At 58.4% G+C, this 19813-nt stretch overlaps 1 protein-coding gene across 1 annotated transcript in view; it reads right to left on the minus strand.

Annotated features, from left to right (window-relative positions):
• Positions 1–19813, minus strand: part of INTS3 (integrator complex subunit 3) — a 70096-nt gene that overhangs the window by 23484 nt on the left and 26799 nt on the right. The window contains exons 7-18 of the mRNA XM_084613807.1: positions 18051–18195; positions 16920–17049; positions 13601–13698; positions 11645–11836; positions 10188–10275; positions 8988–9067; positions 7046–7137; positions 5037–5143; positions 4305–4424; positions 2654–2783; positions 1457–1511; positions 280–383 (exon numbers count right to left, since the gene is read on the minus strand). Of these exons, the coding sequence (XP_084469933.1) occupies positions 280–383; positions 1457–1511; positions 2654–2783; positions 4305–4424; positions 5037–5143; positions 7046–7137; positions 8988–9067; positions 10188–10275; positions 11645–11836; positions 13601–13698; positions 16920–17049; positions 18051–18195 (1341 nt within the window). The remainder of the gene's footprint in view (positions 1–279; positions 384–1456; positions 1512–2653; positions 2784–4304; positions 4425–5036; positions 5144–7045; positions 7138–8987; positions 9068–10187; positions 10276–11644; positions 11837–13600; positions 13699–16919; positions 17050–18050; positions 18196–19813) is intronic.

Genomic DNA, 19813 nt, shown 5'->3' on the forward strand with positions numbered 1-19813 from the left:
CTACTGCCACATGTCGCTCACGCTAAGCAGTGCGGTGGGGGGTAGTACACGGTGCACTCAGGAGAATGGTCTCATTCAAGCCCTGGGTGCTGCAGCTGCTCTGCCTTTGTGCCGTTTGCGACAGCTCTGGCGGAGCACGCTGGGCCAGACACCGACGGGGTTTCCTCTGCTCCGTGAAGCTGGGGCCTGCGGAGCAGTCACTGGGAGCAGCGGAAGTTATAGTGGGAAAAACCCAACTGCCAGTGTGAAAGGATGAGACAGAGAAAAATAAATCCGTACTCCTCTGTGATTTCTTCTGGCAAGACCTCCCCGCGGAAGTGAGCCTTAAATAGCTCCTGCAGGCAGGATGCTAGGACGGATAACTGCTCTGAGTCAAAGTCCTCCTGGGGGAAAGAAAGGAGGAAAAAGAGAAAAAGTCACTTAAATGAAGCGCCATCTCTGATCGTCATCCACCAGCTCAGGTCCAGTCGCAAGGGGCAGGGTGAGGGCCTGGTACTGTGGTACATGGCAAGACATACTGGCTGCCGGGAACTCGTGGCCTGAGCGCCACAAGATCCATTCTGTTGCCAAGGCACAGTGACAAGCGCCGGCTGTCAGAGCTGGTTACCAGTGAGACGAGCCCCGCACAGACGCCTGGGTCTGCAGCACTTCACAATCACAGCAGGACACTCAGCCACTAATTCAGGCCACCTCTGCAAACGGCGACTGGAAACGGAGCCACGCAGCGGGCAAGAGGACTCTCCAGTCCTGCATGGGCTCAGCACACCGGGCTCTCGAATGCAGCCTCCCTGAGTAGGTCAGAGACGTGGCCTGCAGACGCTGCAGCGGGCACTGGCATGGAGCCCTGTGTGCTGAAGGCGAGGGGGAGGAAATCTGCCCCGTTCAGGACGTGCTAGGTTCCTGGCAAGTGGCCAGCACGACCCCCGGCTGGCTGAGGCCCCTTGGGAGCTCCTTTGGGCTCTCACCCAGATGTGTGCCCCAAGCCCAGCACTATCAAAGCAGGGGGAATCTATCATGTGGACCCTTGAGATAAGCAAAACTGACAGGACGCCCCCTTGGCTCAGTGCCCAGGGGCACTCGCCACAACTAGCACTCAGGGTGGTAAATACGCCACTCCGAGACGCAAGCTGTTCAAGCACTGCCAGCGTGCCCATCACAAGAGCATCTGGGCACTAGGCTGCCTCCCCTCACCTCCCACACAGTACAATCCCCCCAGCCTCTGGCTGCGTGCCCGGGGCCCCCATGCTGCCCTGCGGGACCGAGACACCTTCACACAGGCGTGCTTCCCCCACAGGATGGTGCTGCTTCCAGGAGGTCTTTGCTTAGTCACATTTCCAAGGGGAAACGTGATTGCTTGGATCATGGAGAGACATCTCTGAGGCCCACCCCCCAGCTGCTCTCATGTCACCCAGCCCGTGGTAGGAGCGTCGCGTCGCGTCCGGCTCTGTGCAGCTACCTCCAGGACTTGATCCACAATTTCCTGCATGACCTCACACTGGGCTTCCGTATCGCTGCAGCATAAAAACAAGAGGCAATCCAAGTTACAGCGGGAGATAGCGAGAGAGGAGACAATGGTGCTTTGTACCCAGCCGCCTCTGTGCAGGGGCCCAAAGGACCCCAGAGCTGGAAGGGGGAGTTTCAGAGGCCCTGCTTCGCACTGCTCCGGCACGGGCAGGGAGGCGTGCCTACAAGCGCACACTGCAGAGGCCAGCAGGGAGAGAACATGCTACAAGACCTAGCTACAAAAGCATTCTGGACACTTTATGGAACAGCATACAAACGAGCTGACTAACAGCGTAAGATTAAATGCACTTAAAGCTGCCAGCGAGATCAGCACACCGAGCCTGGGTCTGGGAAGCAAAGAGCTTCGTCAGCCTGCTTGAGATGGAGCTAATTCCAAGGACGCTGAGGTCAAAAGGAAAGACAGAGCATTCTGCAGGGCGTGGGGACAGAGGGAAGGGAGCTGCTCTCCCAGGGGTGACCCGGGCACTGTCCCTGAGACAGAGGGCTATCTGGGACCCGGACCGGCCAGTATCTGCAGCGATTGGGGAGCAATACCCCCAACGGCCAGCACGCCCAGCTAGCCAGGGAAAAAATCAAACCTCCCACCGTGGCACCTCATCCGCATGGAGGATTGCGGGATAGGGAGCCTTTCATCACCTGCCCCGGGTTCCTAAGCCCCGGATGCCCTGCGGCGGCTGGGACACGTGGGCCGGGGGATAAACCCACAGAAGAAAAACCAGCACAGCTGGCACTAACCTCCTCCCTAGGGGCACCAAGGGTGGCGTACGGCCCTAGAGACGGGGCAGGCTCCAGGCACGACAGGAGAGCACTGAGGCGGCCTCTGTTCTGGGGACAGAGACTCCAGGGTTCTCAGCCAACATCCCTTGCTGCCTCCTACAGAGAGTGGCTCCAAGACGGTTGCTCTGATGTGCCTGGACAGGAGCCCAGTGCCCGAGGGAGACCCCCCCAATAAAAGACACAGCTCACAGACTTGACCCCCACACCTCCTTCAGACAAGCCCTCCATTGCAGAGGAGATAAATGCCCCACAAGGGCTTCTCTGCAGCGTTGCCTCGACAGGGCTGGAGCATCCCGCATGCTGCTGCATGAGGAGACCGACACAGAACAGAGCGCGACTGGCCAAGACCCACCTTCCCTTCTGCAGTAGCAGGACTTTATCCTTCAAAGACTCATCCAGCTGGTCCAGGAAAGGGGTGATGTCAACGGGCTCCTCAACAATGGTTTCTTTGATTGGATGGAACCTGAATTCCCTCTTCTTCCCTGCAGTGGAGAAAACAACTGAGCTTTAAAAGAGCTGCCTGCGTGTCGGGCTCTGTAACATGCTGGCATCACCGCAAGCCTGAGAGGTGGGCACCAGCCACCACCCAGACCCAAAGGAAACCACCGTGCCACCCCTGTGCTCAGAGCGGGACTGCTGGATACAGGCGCACGCCACATTCAGCAGGGTACGAGGTGTCACAACACCGCGGATGGGAGGTGGGAGCTGGATCCCAAGGCATTCAGAGCTGGGGCTCTGGGTCAGGCCCATCCCCAAATGCTGGCACTTTGCTGGCTATCCAAAGACCCCCAGGTGCTTTATTAAGTCAGAAGCCTTGCAACCCCTAGGGTAGGTAAAGGGGAGTGCTCAGAGATTGGTAAACTGAGGTATCCCGGCTGCCCCTCACCCATACCCTGTTCAGCAACGTGCCCCAAGTCACAGCGTGCAGCGGTGGCGTGAGGGATAGAGCCCAGGACTCCCAGCGTCTGGCTCTAATCGCCGAAGGCCACAGCAGAGATGGTACATCATGGAGCTGTGAGGATCAGATGGTCCAAGGGAACTGATCGCACTTTCAAGCTTCCTGTGTGTGTGGATTTGGGGCCAGCATGCCCAGCGCTCTGTGGGGCACCAGCCTGCGGCACGGCAAAAGGCAACCGGCTCATTCTCAGCCTGGGCTGCCCCACCCCTCTCTCTCAGGACCCCGCCCCATCTCTCTAATCAGAGCGCTGGGGAGACTGCAGAGCTGTTCCACCAACGGCCAGCGGAAGAAATGATCCCAGGTGCCTGCAGCTTCTGAGAGCAGCAATTCTGGCCTCCAACAGACCAGCCAGCCCATGGCCCAAGTCCAGATTCCCAGAGAGGCCTGCCACGCGTGTAACAAAAACCACATGTGCAAGCCTTTGTCAGGGGCCGGAAAGGGCTGCCTGAGAAAGGAGCGAGCTGGTTCCCCAGCCAGCCATCCTGGAGTTCCCCAGCAAACAGCGCACCATGGCTCGGCCCAGCCTGGTTCCCATTTCAGCGGGAGGCTCAGAAGCCAGTCAGAGCACTCGAGCCTGAGCCAGGAGGGCCTAGGAAAGCCTCCAAGGAAAGCGGAGGAAATGCTAGCCCTGGGGATGCTAAGACTCAGGAAACAGGGACCCCAGGAGCCCGGGCCCATGTGACCTTCCCCAGTGCTTGCAGGTATCAGCTTCCCGGCACTGGTTAATGACTGCAGAGTGCTCGGTAAATGCTCCGGGCCCCCTGCACAGAGGAGCAGCTCTGCCCCCCGTGCCCTGTTTGCAGGGACAGATTTGCCCTGGGCTCAGCGACTGTGCTGTTTGCAGGGAGAAGTGGCTTTCTGGGAACCGTGCTCACGGCTTGTTCTCAGGGCCAGGTCACTGGGAAAGAAAGGAACCAGTGAGTGCGCTGGGGAGACAATGGTGCACATAGAGGCTGCTAATTGCACTGAGTAAATACAGCAGCACTTGGAGGGCATTACTGGCCAATTGCTGGTGCAGGTGGCCCTGCTGTCCACAGCCTCTCACCTTTGCTATTCAAGTCCTCTTCATCATCACTAAAGGCAGCCTCGGCATTGTCATAGCAACTGTCATCCTTGTCAGACATGTGATTGTCCATTTCCATGGAAACTGGCTCCTCAATTTTGACTGCAAAAATGAAGGCACAGGAGTCAGAATGGGAGCTGGGTTACCCTGGCCGTTCATAGCGCCCTGCGGGCAGGGCAGAGTCCTGGGGCGAGGCCGCAGCTCTCTGGGAAGAGGGCAGTGCTGGTGAGAGACGCTGCAGTTTACCTGGGGGTGCTCCCGACCCAGGGACACTATTTCGAAGCCCCACACAGAGCACAAAAGTTTTCTTAGGTACTGGCACCATGCACCACCCTTCCTGCTTAGCCATCACCTAGGCCAGCAGGAGAACCCAAGGCCAGTCCTGGCTGGCAGTGCCCAATGAGATGCGAGGCAGAGTGGAGTCCAGGGCAAAGGGCTGGCAATGATGGGCACCCAAGTTTGAAAGTTTTGACCCAAGAGCCTGGCTTTCAGCAGCGCTGAGCTCCCGCAGCTCCCATGTCATTCAGCTGGTCTCTGGGGCTTGGCACCTCTGAAAATTGCTCTTGGGTTCCTAGATTCATGGCTGTAAAGCTCCAGCCACCCAGTGTAGAGCTGCCTCAGTGAGTCTGCAGCTCCAAGAGCCATGACCTGGCCAGGAAAGCTCCCCGCCCCGCACAGCGAGAGGCGCTCTCCTGTAGGACCCGGGTGCTCTACCTTCGATAGGCGGTGAGGGTGAGCTGCAGAACTCCGGGAATTTCTCCCTCAGCATGGCACGGAGTTCCTTGTCCAGCTTGGGGTTGTCAAACAGAGGGGCCAGGGGTCTGCGTGGGGAGGAGGAAAGGGATGAGAAATGTCCAAGCCAAGATGCATTCCCTGATCCTGCCCATGCACCAAACCAGCTGGCTCCCCACACCTCCCACCTGGAGCTGGGAGCCCAGAGCAGGAGCCCCCAGGCCCTGCGGCTGGTGGCAGAGGCCCAGGCTCCCTTGCCCTGGAGGAAGGTCAGACTTCAGTGCAAAAGAAGGATCAATTGGCACTGGCCCTTCCTGCCTGGCCGCTGGTCACCCGGCATGCCTGGGGACACACTTCAACTCTGATGCCCTGAGACCACTAGCTCGCCCCCGGGCACGCCCCAAGAGAGAGAATCGACTGCCCACACACTCAGAAAACTACTCCGGTGGGCATTTGCTGCTGGTGACCACCATCTGCTCCCAGGGCGGGCTGGGGAGGGGGAGGAAGGAGACAGTGCTGGTGTAACTGCTGCTGCATTGCTGTAGCCCCGTGGCCACCGAGTCCCCTGCCTTCGAGGGCAGGAGCGAAAAGCACAGGGAACAGCACTGGGTAACTGGCTCTTCACAACTCTGCGCTGATCTCTGGCCGCTTGGTTTGGCCTTCCGGCTTGGGGACTCGAGTTCCCAGCCCCAGGCCCTGGCACAGACAGGTCTCCAGTTCTGGCAGCATCTCAGGACTGCTTCTGCCATGGACGCAATGGGTCCAGCCCAGCTCTGTCCCCCGACACTCGGCCAAAGCCACAGAGCTCTCTTGCCAGAGATGCCTCATCCAGTCCGGCAGCATCCCCTCCCTGCCCCCCAGCAAGATCATTAGCAGCAGCCCATTCACAGCCCTGCTGCCTGCCCCTTGCTCTGTACAGAGGGCAGCACGCCCCCGCGCCCCCCCCAGCTCCGCCCACGCCATCTCAGGGCCTTTCAGTCCCCACAGTGACAAACCGCACAGGAGCTCCCTCGTTTGGAACAAGCAGGCTGGTGGGGGGATGAGTCAGGGGCCTGGGGCTGGTTCATTCCCCCCTGGGGCTGGGTGTAGCCTCACTTCCACAAGACAACTCTGCTGTGTGAGCTGCAGGCCTGGGATGTCCCCCTTCCTGCCTGTGGATCCGGTGGGGTTTGTAACTCCGCTCGGAGGGCAGGGGGCTCTCGCCAGGTGCAGGGGGACCCAGCTGTTGCTAACGGCTGCAATGTTTGCAGGCTGGCAGCAGATGTGAGGCAGACTAGGAAGGTACCTGCATGCTTGTTCATCTGGCAGCACAGTGGCATGTGCCTATGTGACGATGTGACCCAGCAGGGAGGGGGGAGTGTTGACCTGGGAATGTGCCCTGGGGATGGGAGACCTGAGAGCCTGTCACCTGAGCCAGGAGGGGGAGGGGGAGGTAACACCTCTGCCCAGGAATGTGAACAGAGGCTGCAGCAGGGAACCTGCTGGGTGGGTTTAGTTTCAGTTTGGGGCTGGGTGGAGGAACATAGGGAACCCCAGGGCTGGGGTCTAAGCTCCCTGCTCCCCCAGAAGGACGTGATTGAGGGGTCCTGGTTGTACCCACAAGCTCTGTTGTGGACTGTGTTCCTGTTGTCCAATAAACCTTCTGTTTTACTGGCTGGCTGAGAGTCTCAGTGGATCCCAGGAAGAGGGGTGCAGGGCCTGGACTCCCCCACACTCCGTGACAGCCTACTGGAGACATTTGTGCCCCCCCGAGAGGGCGGAAGCTCATCTAACCCATCCCTGGCCTGAGCTATGGATCTCAGGACCCTCGTTCCGGGGCAGGATAAATCCATGGCTGTGTCTTACGCCACAGGCCATAACCCAAATCAGTTCCCCTGCTCTGCGAGGAGCCGTGAGAGGTTTGTCTTTGCTAGGTGAGAGACAGACGGAGCCTGGGCAGGGCAGGGCAGGGCAGGGCAACTGTGATTGTATTGAACCGAATGACTCCTTACGCCAGGACTCGCTTCTCCACGATGTGGGTAAGGGAGTTGAACACGCCTTGCCGGACGTGAACCTCCAGCGGCGGGTAGAAGTTGGGAATGATCTGAAAGGGGGGTGGAGAAAATAGAGTTAGTGCAGGTCCCCGAGCCCTCGGGCTGGTCCCGCTGTTTGGGAGGCCGCAGACCCAGCCCTGCCAGCCGAGGTGGGTTAGCAGCTTGTCATGAGGCCAGTTCACTGCCTGTCTGGAATCAAACTGCCCTGGCCACATGAGCAGCAGACGAACATACCCCGTTGAAATGAGAGGAGGCAGCAGGAGAGGGTTTTACTCCCATCTCCCCTTCCCTCGCCCATCCCAACGCCCATGCCAGGATAGTAAAGAGGCACTTGGCCGGGTGACTCTGCAGCAGCATATCCTGACCCTGTGTAGGAATTTGCCCCTCGCTGCTCTCGGCCGGTTTTACTGCAGAGCCGAGCATTTTGAGGGGCAAGCCCCTGGGGTCGGGAGTGAATCTGCAGAACAGGGAGTGGTGACGGTAGTGACAGGCAAACACCCACATGAGCACTTGCCAAGCGTAGCCTTTGTGGATCGTGGCCACGACAGCAGGCTGAGAGGGAGCATCAAACCCAGACATCCTGACCTTACCCACTAGAGCCCACTGCTTCCCCCGAAGGGCTGGGAACAATAGCCAGAGGGAGGCATTACTCTGAGCCTCTCAGGTACCCATTTCCCCCCTTTCCTCTCTGCCCCAGGGCTGCCAGTGTGACAAAGACAGCTGCTCTCCAGCCCCGGGATGGCCCCTCTCTACACCAGCTCCTTGGACTGAAAATGCTTGGCGAGCTTTAGTGTGGAGACTCCATGTGCAAAGTTTGGCTCACTGCTGTGTCCACATGCCACGTGAACCCAGCCAGCGCTGCCTGCCCCACCAGCTACCCAGCTGGGCACTTCGGCAGCTCTTCCATGATCCCCTCTAGATTTTTCCGTCCTTCCCATCTCTGGGGGATGGAGCTTCGGCCTCCTCCTATCCCGATACCCCCTGGAGACAACACTCTCTGCAGGGGCTGAGCCTGCACTCCCTAACGAGGCGAGGCGTGGACAGTAAGGTTAATTGCACGCAAAGGGCAGGACAGCACAGAGCAGCCTCTCCAGCTGGATGACAGCTCCTGTAATTGCTGCCGGCCTCTGCTCTGGGGCTAAATGCAAACCCGGTGACCTGTGCTAAGATGCATTAGTGCCACTAAATGTCCCCAGGTAGTGATGGGCAGTGCCAAGGTGCTGCCAGCCTCGGCAGCTGGTCAGATCACAGTGCAGAGAGGGGCCACAACTCAGCTCTCTCAGAGGGAACCCCCGGGAACCTTCACAGAATCCGGGTGACAGGCTGGAGGGACATCAGAGAATCCCCCCGCCCCAGTGACCAGACAGAATGGCAGCTCCAAGGGTGTCTGGACTGTGCCCTCCACTCCTCTGCATCCTTCTCCCACTGCTCTCCTCGCTGCCCCTTCACACCTCTCCAGCTGTCCCCTATGCTAAGATCAGCCTCCCACCCCGTGGGCCAAGCACTAACCCCCTGCCTTCCCCCCTTCCCCAGTGCCTCTCCTGTACACCATCCTCAGGGGCCTCCTGGGTCTGAGTCGTCACCCTGCTTGGGGCCTGAGTTTGCTTTAAGCTCTTGGGGACAGGGGCCTTCCCAATAGCCCCCCACTGAGCGGGGCTGGGGCTGGTTTCAGCAGAGGTGGGTGACGACTCAGCCTCACACCTGCTCGGCTGGTTTGCCTGCCCAAGGACATCGCTGTCAATGCAGTGAGGGTCCTCTCTGTCCTGACAGGGCGGGAAGGGGGTGGAACTGAGCCTGCCAGAAGAGCTGCTTCCACAGCGGCCCCTTGCAAGCCCAGTCCCACTGTACCAGCCAGGCAGCACAGGTGCAGGAGCTGGGGGAGGGTGTCTCTGCAGCTCACCCGGCACATGAAGTCCAGCAGCGTGGCTGTGATGGCAGGGTGGGGCTTCATGGAGTGGTTCATCACCAGAATGGCCGGCTCTGGAAGGCAGAGAGCAGGAAACTGGTCACTCTTCACTCCACGCTGAGCACCAACACTCCACGGGCCCCCGCTGAGAACGGGGGACTCAGCGAAACCTCCCCTCCACTCACCCAGAATGAGGGCAGATGCCCCATTTGGCTCCTACACACCCCAACCCCATTTGCACTCCCCACCTCCCTAGAGCGTGGGCTTCGGGTCCAAGCAGGCCCTGACCTGACCTAGGGCAGAGCAGTGCCATCTGCTGTCACTCCTGTCGTTCCTGCCCTTGCTCCAGTGGATCCCAGCGGCCCCCCACCCTGGGGCTCAAGTGGAAGGCTGTGAGATCAGCCAGCCAGCCTCCCTCCCTCCCCCATGCTCTGGCCCACACAGGCAGGGGCGCTCCGTGGCCAGCCACAGAGCCCAGGGGAGACGTCTGCTGCTGCAGGCATGGAAACCACCGCTCAAAGCAGCTCCATCAAAGCAGCTCTCGTGCCAGCTTGCAAAGCCTTGTAGGAGTTCAAACAGGGCCGGGGGGCGGAGTGGGGCTGTTTGGAGACAAGTTATCAGGCTCTAGCGAGCTAACAGACCCCGTTATCATGGCCCGCTTTGGAACTCCCTCCCTGACCGCTGTCCAAGCGGAAAGCTCCTGGCTTTGGCTGCAGGGGCCCTGACTCCGGAGAGGACTGGGCTGCACACTGCCAGGGGAGATAGATACCATCCTGTGCTCACCAGCCTTCCCACTGCTTTGTGCAGAGTAGAGGCCTGTGTCGAGGGGGCTCCTCCCCACAGACACTGGGCATGTGGGATGGGACCCACTTTGGGCTAGCTGCAGAGGCGCCTGTCCCTCTGGGAATGGACTGAGAACGAATGAACTCACTTCAGGCAGGGTCACGGAACCGCTGGGGACAGCTGTCAGTCCCTAACGAGGGAGAGGTGGAAGACTCCCTCTCCCAGGCCACCCCCTCGAGCCGGCCAGACCCCACCTGGCTCTGGGTTAGAGGCTCTGTGGAGCCAGGCCACACTGGAAAGTTCAATATTGGCTTGGAAAGCAGGAGAGTTCAGAGCTGGGAGGGGAGGCAGGGAAAGAGGGCTGGTCCATCGTCCCCAGAGGAGGGTGGGGAGTCAGCGAGCACATGGTACCTATGTTCATGATGTTGTCCTTCTCGGGGCTGAAGAAGAGCCAGTCGTAGAACAGGGCAAGTTTGGCATTAGAAGCAGCAACGTTGGACTAGGGGATGAGAAGCCACATGATGAGGATAGCAGCAGTGTTCCGCCGGCCCGCGCCCCCACCTATCTTCCGCTGCCCTGGTTCTGCCAGGCCCTGCCCCTGCCTTGTTTTAAAACAAGGAAGAGTGGCTGGAGCCAGGACTCCTGGGTTCTGTTCCTAGCTCCAAGGCTCTCATTCCGTTCTGCAGCCTTGGGCCCGGCATAGAGCTCCCCAGTCTGGAAGTTGGGGGTCACATCCCCTCCCTCCCAAGGGGGTGGGAGGATTCAGGCTTGAAAAGTGCTTGGAGGTGAATGGTTCTGTGTTAATAACTGCAGCATGGGCCTGGTGCAAAGGCAACTGTTCCCTGCCCCTCCTCCCCAATCTCCACACCCACCCCGCCACCCAGGGGCCCAGAGAGGAGGCCTCGCTCTGCTTTGGGAACGAGACGGCATTTCTACAGCCTCTTCCAGCAGAGGAGCTCCCAGGGCTTCCCTGGCAGGTCATTAACCTGATAGGGAAACTGAGGCAGAGAGATGACAGTGCCTGCCCAAAGGGCAGCCAGCAGCAGAGCTGACACTGCAGGTCAGGTCTGGGGTCTATGGCCAGAGCTGCGACTGGGGAATCCTGGAGGGAACGTGCCTGCTCTGAAGCTGCCTTCAGCCGGAGCAGAGACCCCCGTTTCCACCGGCAGCACGTCCAGCTGCACCTGACAGGGCCAGTGGAGCAAGGAGCTCTTTGCAGTCTGCTATCCCGCCTCCCACAGGAGCGGCTCTGTGACCAGACCCCACCAGGACAGGTCAGTGGGTACATTTTCATTCCCGTGTTCATTCTCTGCATCGCCCCCTTCGAAAGGATCTCCCCTCCAGCAGCTGTCCCGTCATGGCTTGTGTCTGACATGCTCAATCCCGGCGCTGGCCAGGATAACAAACAGAGAGCAGCTGAGGAGAGAGGATGATATGTTCCCGGCAGCGCTCTGGGCCTTACCAGCGTCTCACAGAGAGCCACACAAGTGCCTATTTGGGCAGGATCCCGCAACGCCCCTGGAGAAATGGCTGCTGGACTGTAGGCAGAGCAATGCCATGTGGCATGAATGAGGCCGGGAGTGGAGTGGGCAGTGCGGGTGACTTGCCCAAAGTTACACAGCAATGCAGGGGCAGAACCAGGCTGAGAACTCAGGAGTCCGGAATCCCAGCCCTCCTTGCTGGGACACAGAGATCCAGCTTCCTTTTGGAAAATCCAACCCATGTCTCTGTCATGCACACTCCCCCAGCTACTTGCCCAGACAGCGATGAGCAGGCTGGGCTCTCTGATCAGCACTGGGTATGTTACCCTGCTCCTCCCTGGTGCATGGATGAGTCAGGGGGGACATGGCCCTGCCCCACGCGCTTACCGTGCAGGTGGTGAGCAACCAGCCAATGATGGCCCAGCGAGGGAGGATGTCAGAGCTCAGCACCTCGTTGGACGGATGGACCACCCCACAGATGTAGCGGATAAGGTCACAGCGCAGGGACTGGCTGTCTGGGGTAGACAGGTACTGCCGCTGGAACCAGTCCTGGTACCGCTTCTGCTGGCCAAACCGCACCTGGAGGGGGAGGAGAAACACAGGTAGGGGCAGACACACGGAGTCTGGTTCAGAGACACGAGTATCTGGGCGGACAGGCCTGGGACACAGAGCCTTCACTTCGGAGCTGCCTCAGTTGCAATCCACTGGAGGCTGTGAGTGGACAACAGTAGCTGCAGTGACTTTCCAGCACAAACAGCCCCCCCATCCCCAAGCAGCATCAGCAGAAACCGAAGAACGAAAGGACCCCAGGGAAACTCCAGCCACCATCCCCCATGCACCAAGGGCAGGTTTCTCCAACAGGAAGGACAGAACTGAGCTTTCTGCCAGAGACACGCCCTGCACCCCGATGCACCCTCCAGGACCCAAGTCCAGCACTCAGACCTTTGAAGTTCGTTTCCTTCCCACAGCAAGCTGCCGCAGCACGGGGAAAAGACAAGCTTCGCTTGCAAGGGGAAACAAACCCTGCCTGGCGTTTGCGCACCAAGAAAGGCTAACCCTGGCGTCACTGTGGAGTTCCCGTTCCCTCTGGGAAAGGGCTGCAGGTTGGCAGAGCTCAGCTCACCCACCACACAGCAACCATATAGAAAAAGCAACCCCCCAGAAATCAGCCAGCCTGCAGCAAAGTTCCCTGCCAAACCAATGTAATGCCTTTTAATGAGTGTCTCGGGCATGCTTCGCTCAGCACTGGCCGGCCACCCTTCCCTCCCTCCGCCGGCGTACGGAGGCCAGAGTGGAGAAGGCTCATGTTTTTAACCCCAGACTCCTGACTCCAGCTTCCATGTCCCCCCCATTGCAGAGATCTGCTACTCCGGGCCCTGCTACCCCAGCCACGCAGAAACCGGCACCAGCTAAACAACTGCAGCTGCAGAAGGATGAGCTCTCCTCCACCCGCCCCACGGCATCACACACTGACAGGGGGCTAGAAGGCTATGCCTGGCCCAATCAAAGGCCACTAAACCAGACAGCCAAAGTAAACACTCAACGGGAAGCCTTTCTATATCTGGGGCCAAATTCTATTCTTGGCGACATTTGGTTTACCCCAGAGCAACTCCAATGAAGTCATAAGGAGTGACTCCAGATTTACATGGCTGGCAATGAGCAAATCAGCTGGTCCACCGCTCTCCTCCTGCCACGCCCCTCTCTCAGGGGAAGCTGGAGTTGGCTGAAGAACCAGCTTCCCTGGAAAACAAAGGGAAAGGCTGAGCAGGCCCAGTCAAGGGGGCGCCACTTCCCCCATTCTGCTGGCCCCAGTGGGTCCATGGCAACCAGCAGCTGTCGCTCAGTCACTGGGTTAAATCCAGACCAGGCCGGGGCAGCTGATCTCTTGTTCCCTGGCCCGTCCAACCACTGCCCTGGCCCCCTTGTAGAGAGGGGACTACCTGGGTCCCAGGCTGTGAAGCACCCTCCCAACCCCAGGGTGGTCTCTTCAACCCAGGGCTGAGCCACTCCAAAGGACAGCCTGGAGGGACCCTGCTCTTACGGGGCTGGCTCTGGGGATTACCGGAGGCCTCTGCTTTCCAGAGCTGTCAATCTGGCACCTTCCCCAGCGCTAAGGTCACACTTACTTGCCTGCAACTTCACCTGCACAGAATCTGGCCTTCACCCAGCTGGCTGCACCAGGAGCAACTGGGGAAGGAGGATGGATGGGACAGGATAGAAGCTCTCCAAGGGCCCCCACCCTCTAGAGCTCATGCACCCCCAATTCCATTGTGACTGATGGTACCCTGATTCCCCCTCCCCTCTCCGCCAGCTGGGATCCCTCTGGAAGAGCAAAGCTGTTACCCGGGACGTCATGAAGAGCAGCTTGGTCTCCATGTCAGGGGTGAGCCGACAGGCCAGGAACTTGCGAGAGGTCCTCAACTGAAGGAGCTGCAGGACACCTAAGAAGAAGAAAAGCCAAGAGGTCTGTACCTGCACACACCCAGCCAGGTTCACCATGGCACCTGTGGAGAGCCGATCCCCTGTCCGCACTGGCTCCTGGCCTTGCAGTGGCTCCGAAAGTTCCTGTTAGACCAGAGCTTTGGGTATTGGGAAGGGGTGGAGATTTCACTCAGGATCCTGCGCTAACCACTAAACCATGCTCCCTCCCAGAGCTGGGAATGGAACTCAGGAGTCCTGTTAGCAGAGCAGATTCCCCATCCCTTCTAGAGCACCCCTGGCAGAAACCATGAGGACAGTTTGGGTTTTAACTGGGGTAAATAGGACAAGGACAAACGTAAGAGCACTGGCTTTTCTCAGACCACAGCACTGACGCAGGTCAGCCCCGGCGCAGACCGGAGGCATTCTCCAGGGGCTGTGCGCAGTGGACTGCAAGTGGAACTCGTGCTCCTAGGTCAGTGAGATGCTGACAGCCTCCCCACTGCAGGGTTTGGGTCAGCCACAGCACAGGGCCGGCAGGGCCGGCAGGGCTGCAAGCTCCAACTGTTCAACTGCCGAGCTGTTTCCAGAGCTTGTTCACCCTGACCCCTCCCCACCAAGGCTGCCAGCGACTGTCAGCTGGGACGCAGCCACCTGTCTGCCAGGAGAGCCGCCAGCTTGTCTCAGCTGCCCACGAGCCAGCAGGCCGACAGCAGCTCTCTGCTCCATTGCTAATCTCAGCCACCAGCATTCATCTGGGACCCCACGGCATGGCTGTCACATAGCACTGGGGATGTGGGTCCAGTTTAACCCCGGCACGTCCTCAGGGCTAGAGGAACCCCCGGAAGACAAAGAGGGGAAGAGAGGTATAGATGAACTAGGTTCCAAAGGCCAGAGCCAGGCAAGGTGTGAGAAAGGGAGCCGTGATAGCGGCAGAGAAGGCCTGTCATTCCTTGGCAGGACTTGACTGATTTACAGATCTGCTCACTCTGATGCAGGTGCAAGGGGTCAGAGTTACGGACACCAGGTGCACTTTGGTCTATTGGCATTGAAATCATTTCAATACATCCGAAACCCCGTCCTCACCTCCGGAGGGTGGGTGGAGAGGAGGAGAAAAGTTTTGCCTGCTTACAAGCTCAGAGCCCGAACGGAGAGAAAGGAGCTCTGCATGGAGTGAGCTGCACATCAGGGAAAGGCAACCTCAAAAAAGCCTTGCTTAATAAACGCTCCAAGCACCCACCAGGCACTCGGGAGGGAACGAGCGCAGCGCCCTGCGTTCCCAGCTCTCCTGCGGGGCCAAGACCTCCCTTCTCTGCCAGCCCCAGCACTTCGCAGCACGCTCTCCTGGGCCTGGCCAGCCTGCACTAGTCAGGGGGTGAGGTTCGCAGCACAAGGGATTGAGTCAGTATCAAATGCGAAAGCAGACGCAAATAGCCAGCTGCCAGAGGGAACTGCGGTCCTGCCGAGTGCTTAGGCCAGGCTCTTGGCAGCACGCACAAGGGCAGAGAACAGCAGCAGTACAAAACCAAACACCCACCAAGGAAAACTGCAGTAGGAAGATTCTGGCGGGGGGGATACCTTATGGTGAGGAGCCAGCTGTGTGGCTGCTGTGGAGAGGAGATGGCAATGGGGACAGTTGCTGACCGATTTCCCTGGGTGAGGAGGGAGTTGCTGGGAAGCTGGAGTAGCGCTTGTGAAGTGCCCAGGCCCTCCAGGGACGAACAGCCTCAGTGTTCAGCGGGAGAACTAGTTGGTGATCGGGGTAAATTCTCAGGGAGTTTAGAGTGGAAAAAAGATGCAGGGCTGAGCACCTGGAGACTGAGGACCTCTCCCTACCCTATGGATGGGCAGGGCTGCACACACCAAAGCCTCCAGCACAGCGTCCCAGCCCTGACACCCAGGGACCCTCCTTCAGGGGTGAGGGGAGCTCAGTTACGGGGCCCCCTTCAGCCCCTGGCCTCTCTGCCGAGGCTGCCAAAGGGGAAGGAGGCTGGGATTAGGAGGCTTAATGAGGTTTTGATTAGAAGACACATGTTGCGAGCTTGCCTGAGTGGAACCAGAGTTCTTTGAAGTGCCATTAACACAGCCCCCCAGGACAAGGCATTGGGATAGCGGACTTTCAAGTCCTCCTTCAGAAAGCTCATTAGAACTGCTGCAGACAGCTAACGAGGAGACGACCTCCAGAGCAAGGAATAATTTATACTGAGACATATAGAGATCTAAAATAAAACAAGGCTATTTTAATCTGGCCTGTGCAGGGAGCTCTGTAACGGAGTGTTCCTGCTCGTCAGGTGTGCCAGCATACTGGGGAAAGATAATCACAGCAGCATCTGCTGCCCTCGCTCGATATTTCAAAGGTTCCCCAGGACTCTTTCCCAGGGAGTTTGCAGAACTTTCTATCATTGGGATCCACCTTCAGCTTTGTTTTCAGTTCAGACAATTAAAAATATTAATTACAATGAAGGACGCTTTAAGTCCAGAACATGTAATCAAACTGCACCATGTTTTCCTGGGGTCTGGCTGCCTTTGTAATTAAAGCTGGCTGAATTATTGATCATGCCATCTGGAAGACTCAGAGCCCAGATGTGCACCAGGCCCTTGCGGTATGTAAGGAAATATGGAAGCCACTTGGGGACAAAGCCTGTGGCAGGAGACCCAGCCCAGCTCCGTAATCCCCACGGCCAAGGGGGCAGCAGGCAGGGCACAACTTACTGTGTTTAAGCACTGGCCAAGAGTGGCTCTGGAGGGGAATCTGGCTCTGCCAGAGGTGGACTCATGAATGGCCTTTTAGAGGTGTGCGCGCAGGGGAACCCTCTCCTCTGAGAGCCCAGCAGAACACACCAGGATATCGGAGCTGAGAAGCAGCCAGCTGCTCGAACTCTGCTGAGGACTTAAGTTCGGCCCCAGGTGAGTCATGGAGCCCCGAGGAGGAGGGATCTGGTGGAGGGGAACAAGCCCTTGGGGGACACCGGGACGTGCAGCTTCTGCACTGGATTCTCCCCACATTGCTCTGCCCACAGTCCGGGAGCGCAGGCTAAGCGGTGCTGACAATCTGGAGCTGCTCACTCACAATCGCCTGTCCCTCGTGGTTGGCTGCGCCTAGCTGTGTGCATCTAAGAGGATGCAAAGGTGTGTACGCACAGATGCGGGATGTCACGCGCGGCTGACCTGCAGCCAGAGAGCCCCGGCAGAGCTCCAGGTGCTGCTGGCTGTGGCAGGGTAACCTCCCCTGTGCCCCACCTACCTGTGAACTGGGCACTCAGCGCCTGCGGATTGTGGATAAGGTCTTTCCAGAGCTGCTCAAACTCGGGTATCCTAGCAACGTTCTGCAAGAGTCTCACCAGGTCCCGGCCAATCATGAAGCAGTCCATGAACTTGGGGAAGGGAGAGGAGAGATCATGTATTGTTTACCTGCTCCTGAGGAGGGGGCTGTGGGGAGGGGTGGGGGGAGGCACCGGGAACATTCAGTTCTTGAACCTGGGAGCAGGCTCTGGATGATTCACTCTTTGCACAACATTTCCTCTCCTGCCCTGGCAGGCTGCTCCACTTTTGAAGATAGCAGGTTCTAAAGGGGCTGGGTGACAGGAGGGAAGGTCAATGGCTATTTTAAAATGTTCTCTAGTGTAAAACAAACAACGGGGCCGTAAATCTAGCGCTTCATCTCCACAACTGTGGACAGTCTCTGAAGCTCAGCCCTTGATGCTTGAGCAGTCCCGCCAGCTCAGGAGAAGGCGGGGGGGTGGAGGGGAGACATGTGGGGCACAGGGGCTGACCCCTACCTGCTGCAGAGAGCCATTCGTGCCAGCAGGACTGATAACCCTGAAGGGAAGCGTGGCCCCGGAGTCCTCCAGCCTCCTCCGCCAAGCCAGGGGTTCTGTGGCTTCTAGAGCACAGGTGGGGATTGGCTGCACACCACAGAGATGCTGGCATTTTGGGGGGCTGCAGCTAGACGATGAGAAGGCATCAGTGCCTGTGATGAGCTTGAGGGAAATGGGCCTGGACCTGGGACAGAGGCCCCACAGGAACTAGCCCCATAAAACCAGCTGTTCTCAGTGCCAGGGGGAAGAGAGCTGGGCTGAGAACACGCCAACCAATGGGCAAACTTCCAGCCAGGCATGCAGGGAGCAGAGCCCACCGCTTCAGATTTCACAGCAGCTGCAAGTGCTGCTGCCTGCACCCCAGACACCCCCCAACTGTATGGGACAAGCTGAAAAGGTACACAGATTGGCAGGGCTCAGGCTCCTGGCGGAGGAAGGACCAAAACCACGTGTCTGCTGGGACAAACAGGTCCCTCCCACCCCCACAACTGCACCCAGGCACTCCCTCGGAGGGGGACCTCTCCCCCTACCAGCACCCCAATCACACAGCCCCTCACCCGTTCCCGGAGCAGGGAGATACAGAAGTCCACCTCCTTCTGGCGCAGGGCCTGGAGCTGCGAGGTGCCGTGATGGTCCACGATGAGCCGCAGGTACGTGTACACAGCCATGGCAATCAGGATATTGCTCTTCAGCACCCACTCTCTGGAAGCAAGCAAGGGACAGCACCTTGAGCCAGCACCACCCTCCTCTCCAGCCAAGACCTGTTAAGCGCTCTATTAGCATTAATCCCCATCCCAGAAATGGGGAAATCGAGGCATGGGAGGAAGCAACTTCCCCTAGGTCACACAATTCACCAGGTCCTGACCCCCCAGCCCTGCTCTAAACACTGGATCACACGCTTTCCCGGAAGGGGTCAGGAGCAGGACTAAACAACTTACCTAGACTATAGCGAGAGCCAGTCACCTCTACCCTGCAACCTGTTATCTGTTCAGACCCCAGGCCCATCAAATCCAGCTTCTTGCATCTCCCAGCCCCCTCCCAACCAGGAGTTGGCGCATGCTCAGCCAGGCTCACCTCCGGGGGAAGCACTCACCACACAGGGATACAGGCTTTTTCATCCAGCATTAGTGTGCAGGGTCCCCCACTTGGGGACTGAGTTACAGCTGGCCTTTTAAAGCCGCGTGAAGAGCAGATGGCACAGCCCTAGGCTCAGCTAGCCTTTAGCTAGGGTTATAACATCGGTACCTCCTCCTCCTCCCGGCCCCAGCTTTGTGCCTTCCATCATGCTTCCCACTTGGTCTTGGTTTATGGAGGAGATGCTATGATGGGATAACATGGTTCTGGAAATTAAATATTCATGGTAAATAGGCCCAATGGCCTGTGATGGGATATTAGATGGGGTGGGATCTGAGTTACCCAGGAAAGAATTTTCTGTAGTATCTGGCTGGTGAATCTTGCCCATATGCTCAGGGTTCAGCGGATCGTCATATTTGGGGTCGGGAAGGAATTTTCCTACAGGGCAGATTGGAAGAGGCCATGGAGGTTTTTCGCCTTCTTCTGTAGCATGGGGCTTGCGTCACTTGCTGGAGGATTCTCTGCTCCTTGAAGTCTTTAAACCACGATTTGAGGACTTCAATAGCTCAGACATAGGTGAGAGGTTTTTTTCGCAGGAGTGGGTGGGTGAAGTTCTGTGGCCTGCGTTGTGCAGGAGGTCAGACTAGATGATCATAATGGTCCCTTCTGACCTTAGGATCTATGAATCTGTGCCCTCATCCACCAAGTGCTGACCTTCCGCCACACCCCAGCCCTGCCAGCAACCCCTCCCCTCTCTGCCAAGAGCCTTCTCACAAGCTGTTGCCTGGCTTCTCCTATGTGCATGGCCAGCACGCTGGGGCAGGGTGGGTTTCCCTGTGTGTGCAGTTCTGCATACAATGACAGGGCCATGCAACCTCGGGCCAGCTGGGGCACCCTGCAGGGTAACTGGGTATGCCAGTGACAAGGGGAATCAGCTGCTGGGCCATAGGGAAACTTGGCCTTAGTGTAACTTTCTGCACCCAGCAGCTCTCTCACGGCATCAATAGCCAGGACCCAGTGCACACAACGCAGGGTAAACAGAACTAGAGACATCCAATGCCGGCATTAGATCGCACAAGATGAGCTTTCATTCTTCCCAGCTCAGCCTGTCAGAGCAGATGGAGCCAGCAAACGTTGTGAGTGTCCAGACCAGACAGTCACATGCTACTGATGTTAACGAAGCATCAACTTTCGAACAGCAGCTCTTCGTTTCATCAGGCTGCAGTTCTGGGCTGCCACCCCGCTC

Source organism: Lepidochelys olivacea, assembly GCF_965140295.1.
Source record: "Lepidochelys olivacea isolate rLepOli2 genome assembly, chromosome: 24".
Classification (NCBI taxonomy): Eukaryota; Metazoa; Chordata; order Testudines; family Cheloniidae; genus Lepidochelys; species Lepidochelys olivacea.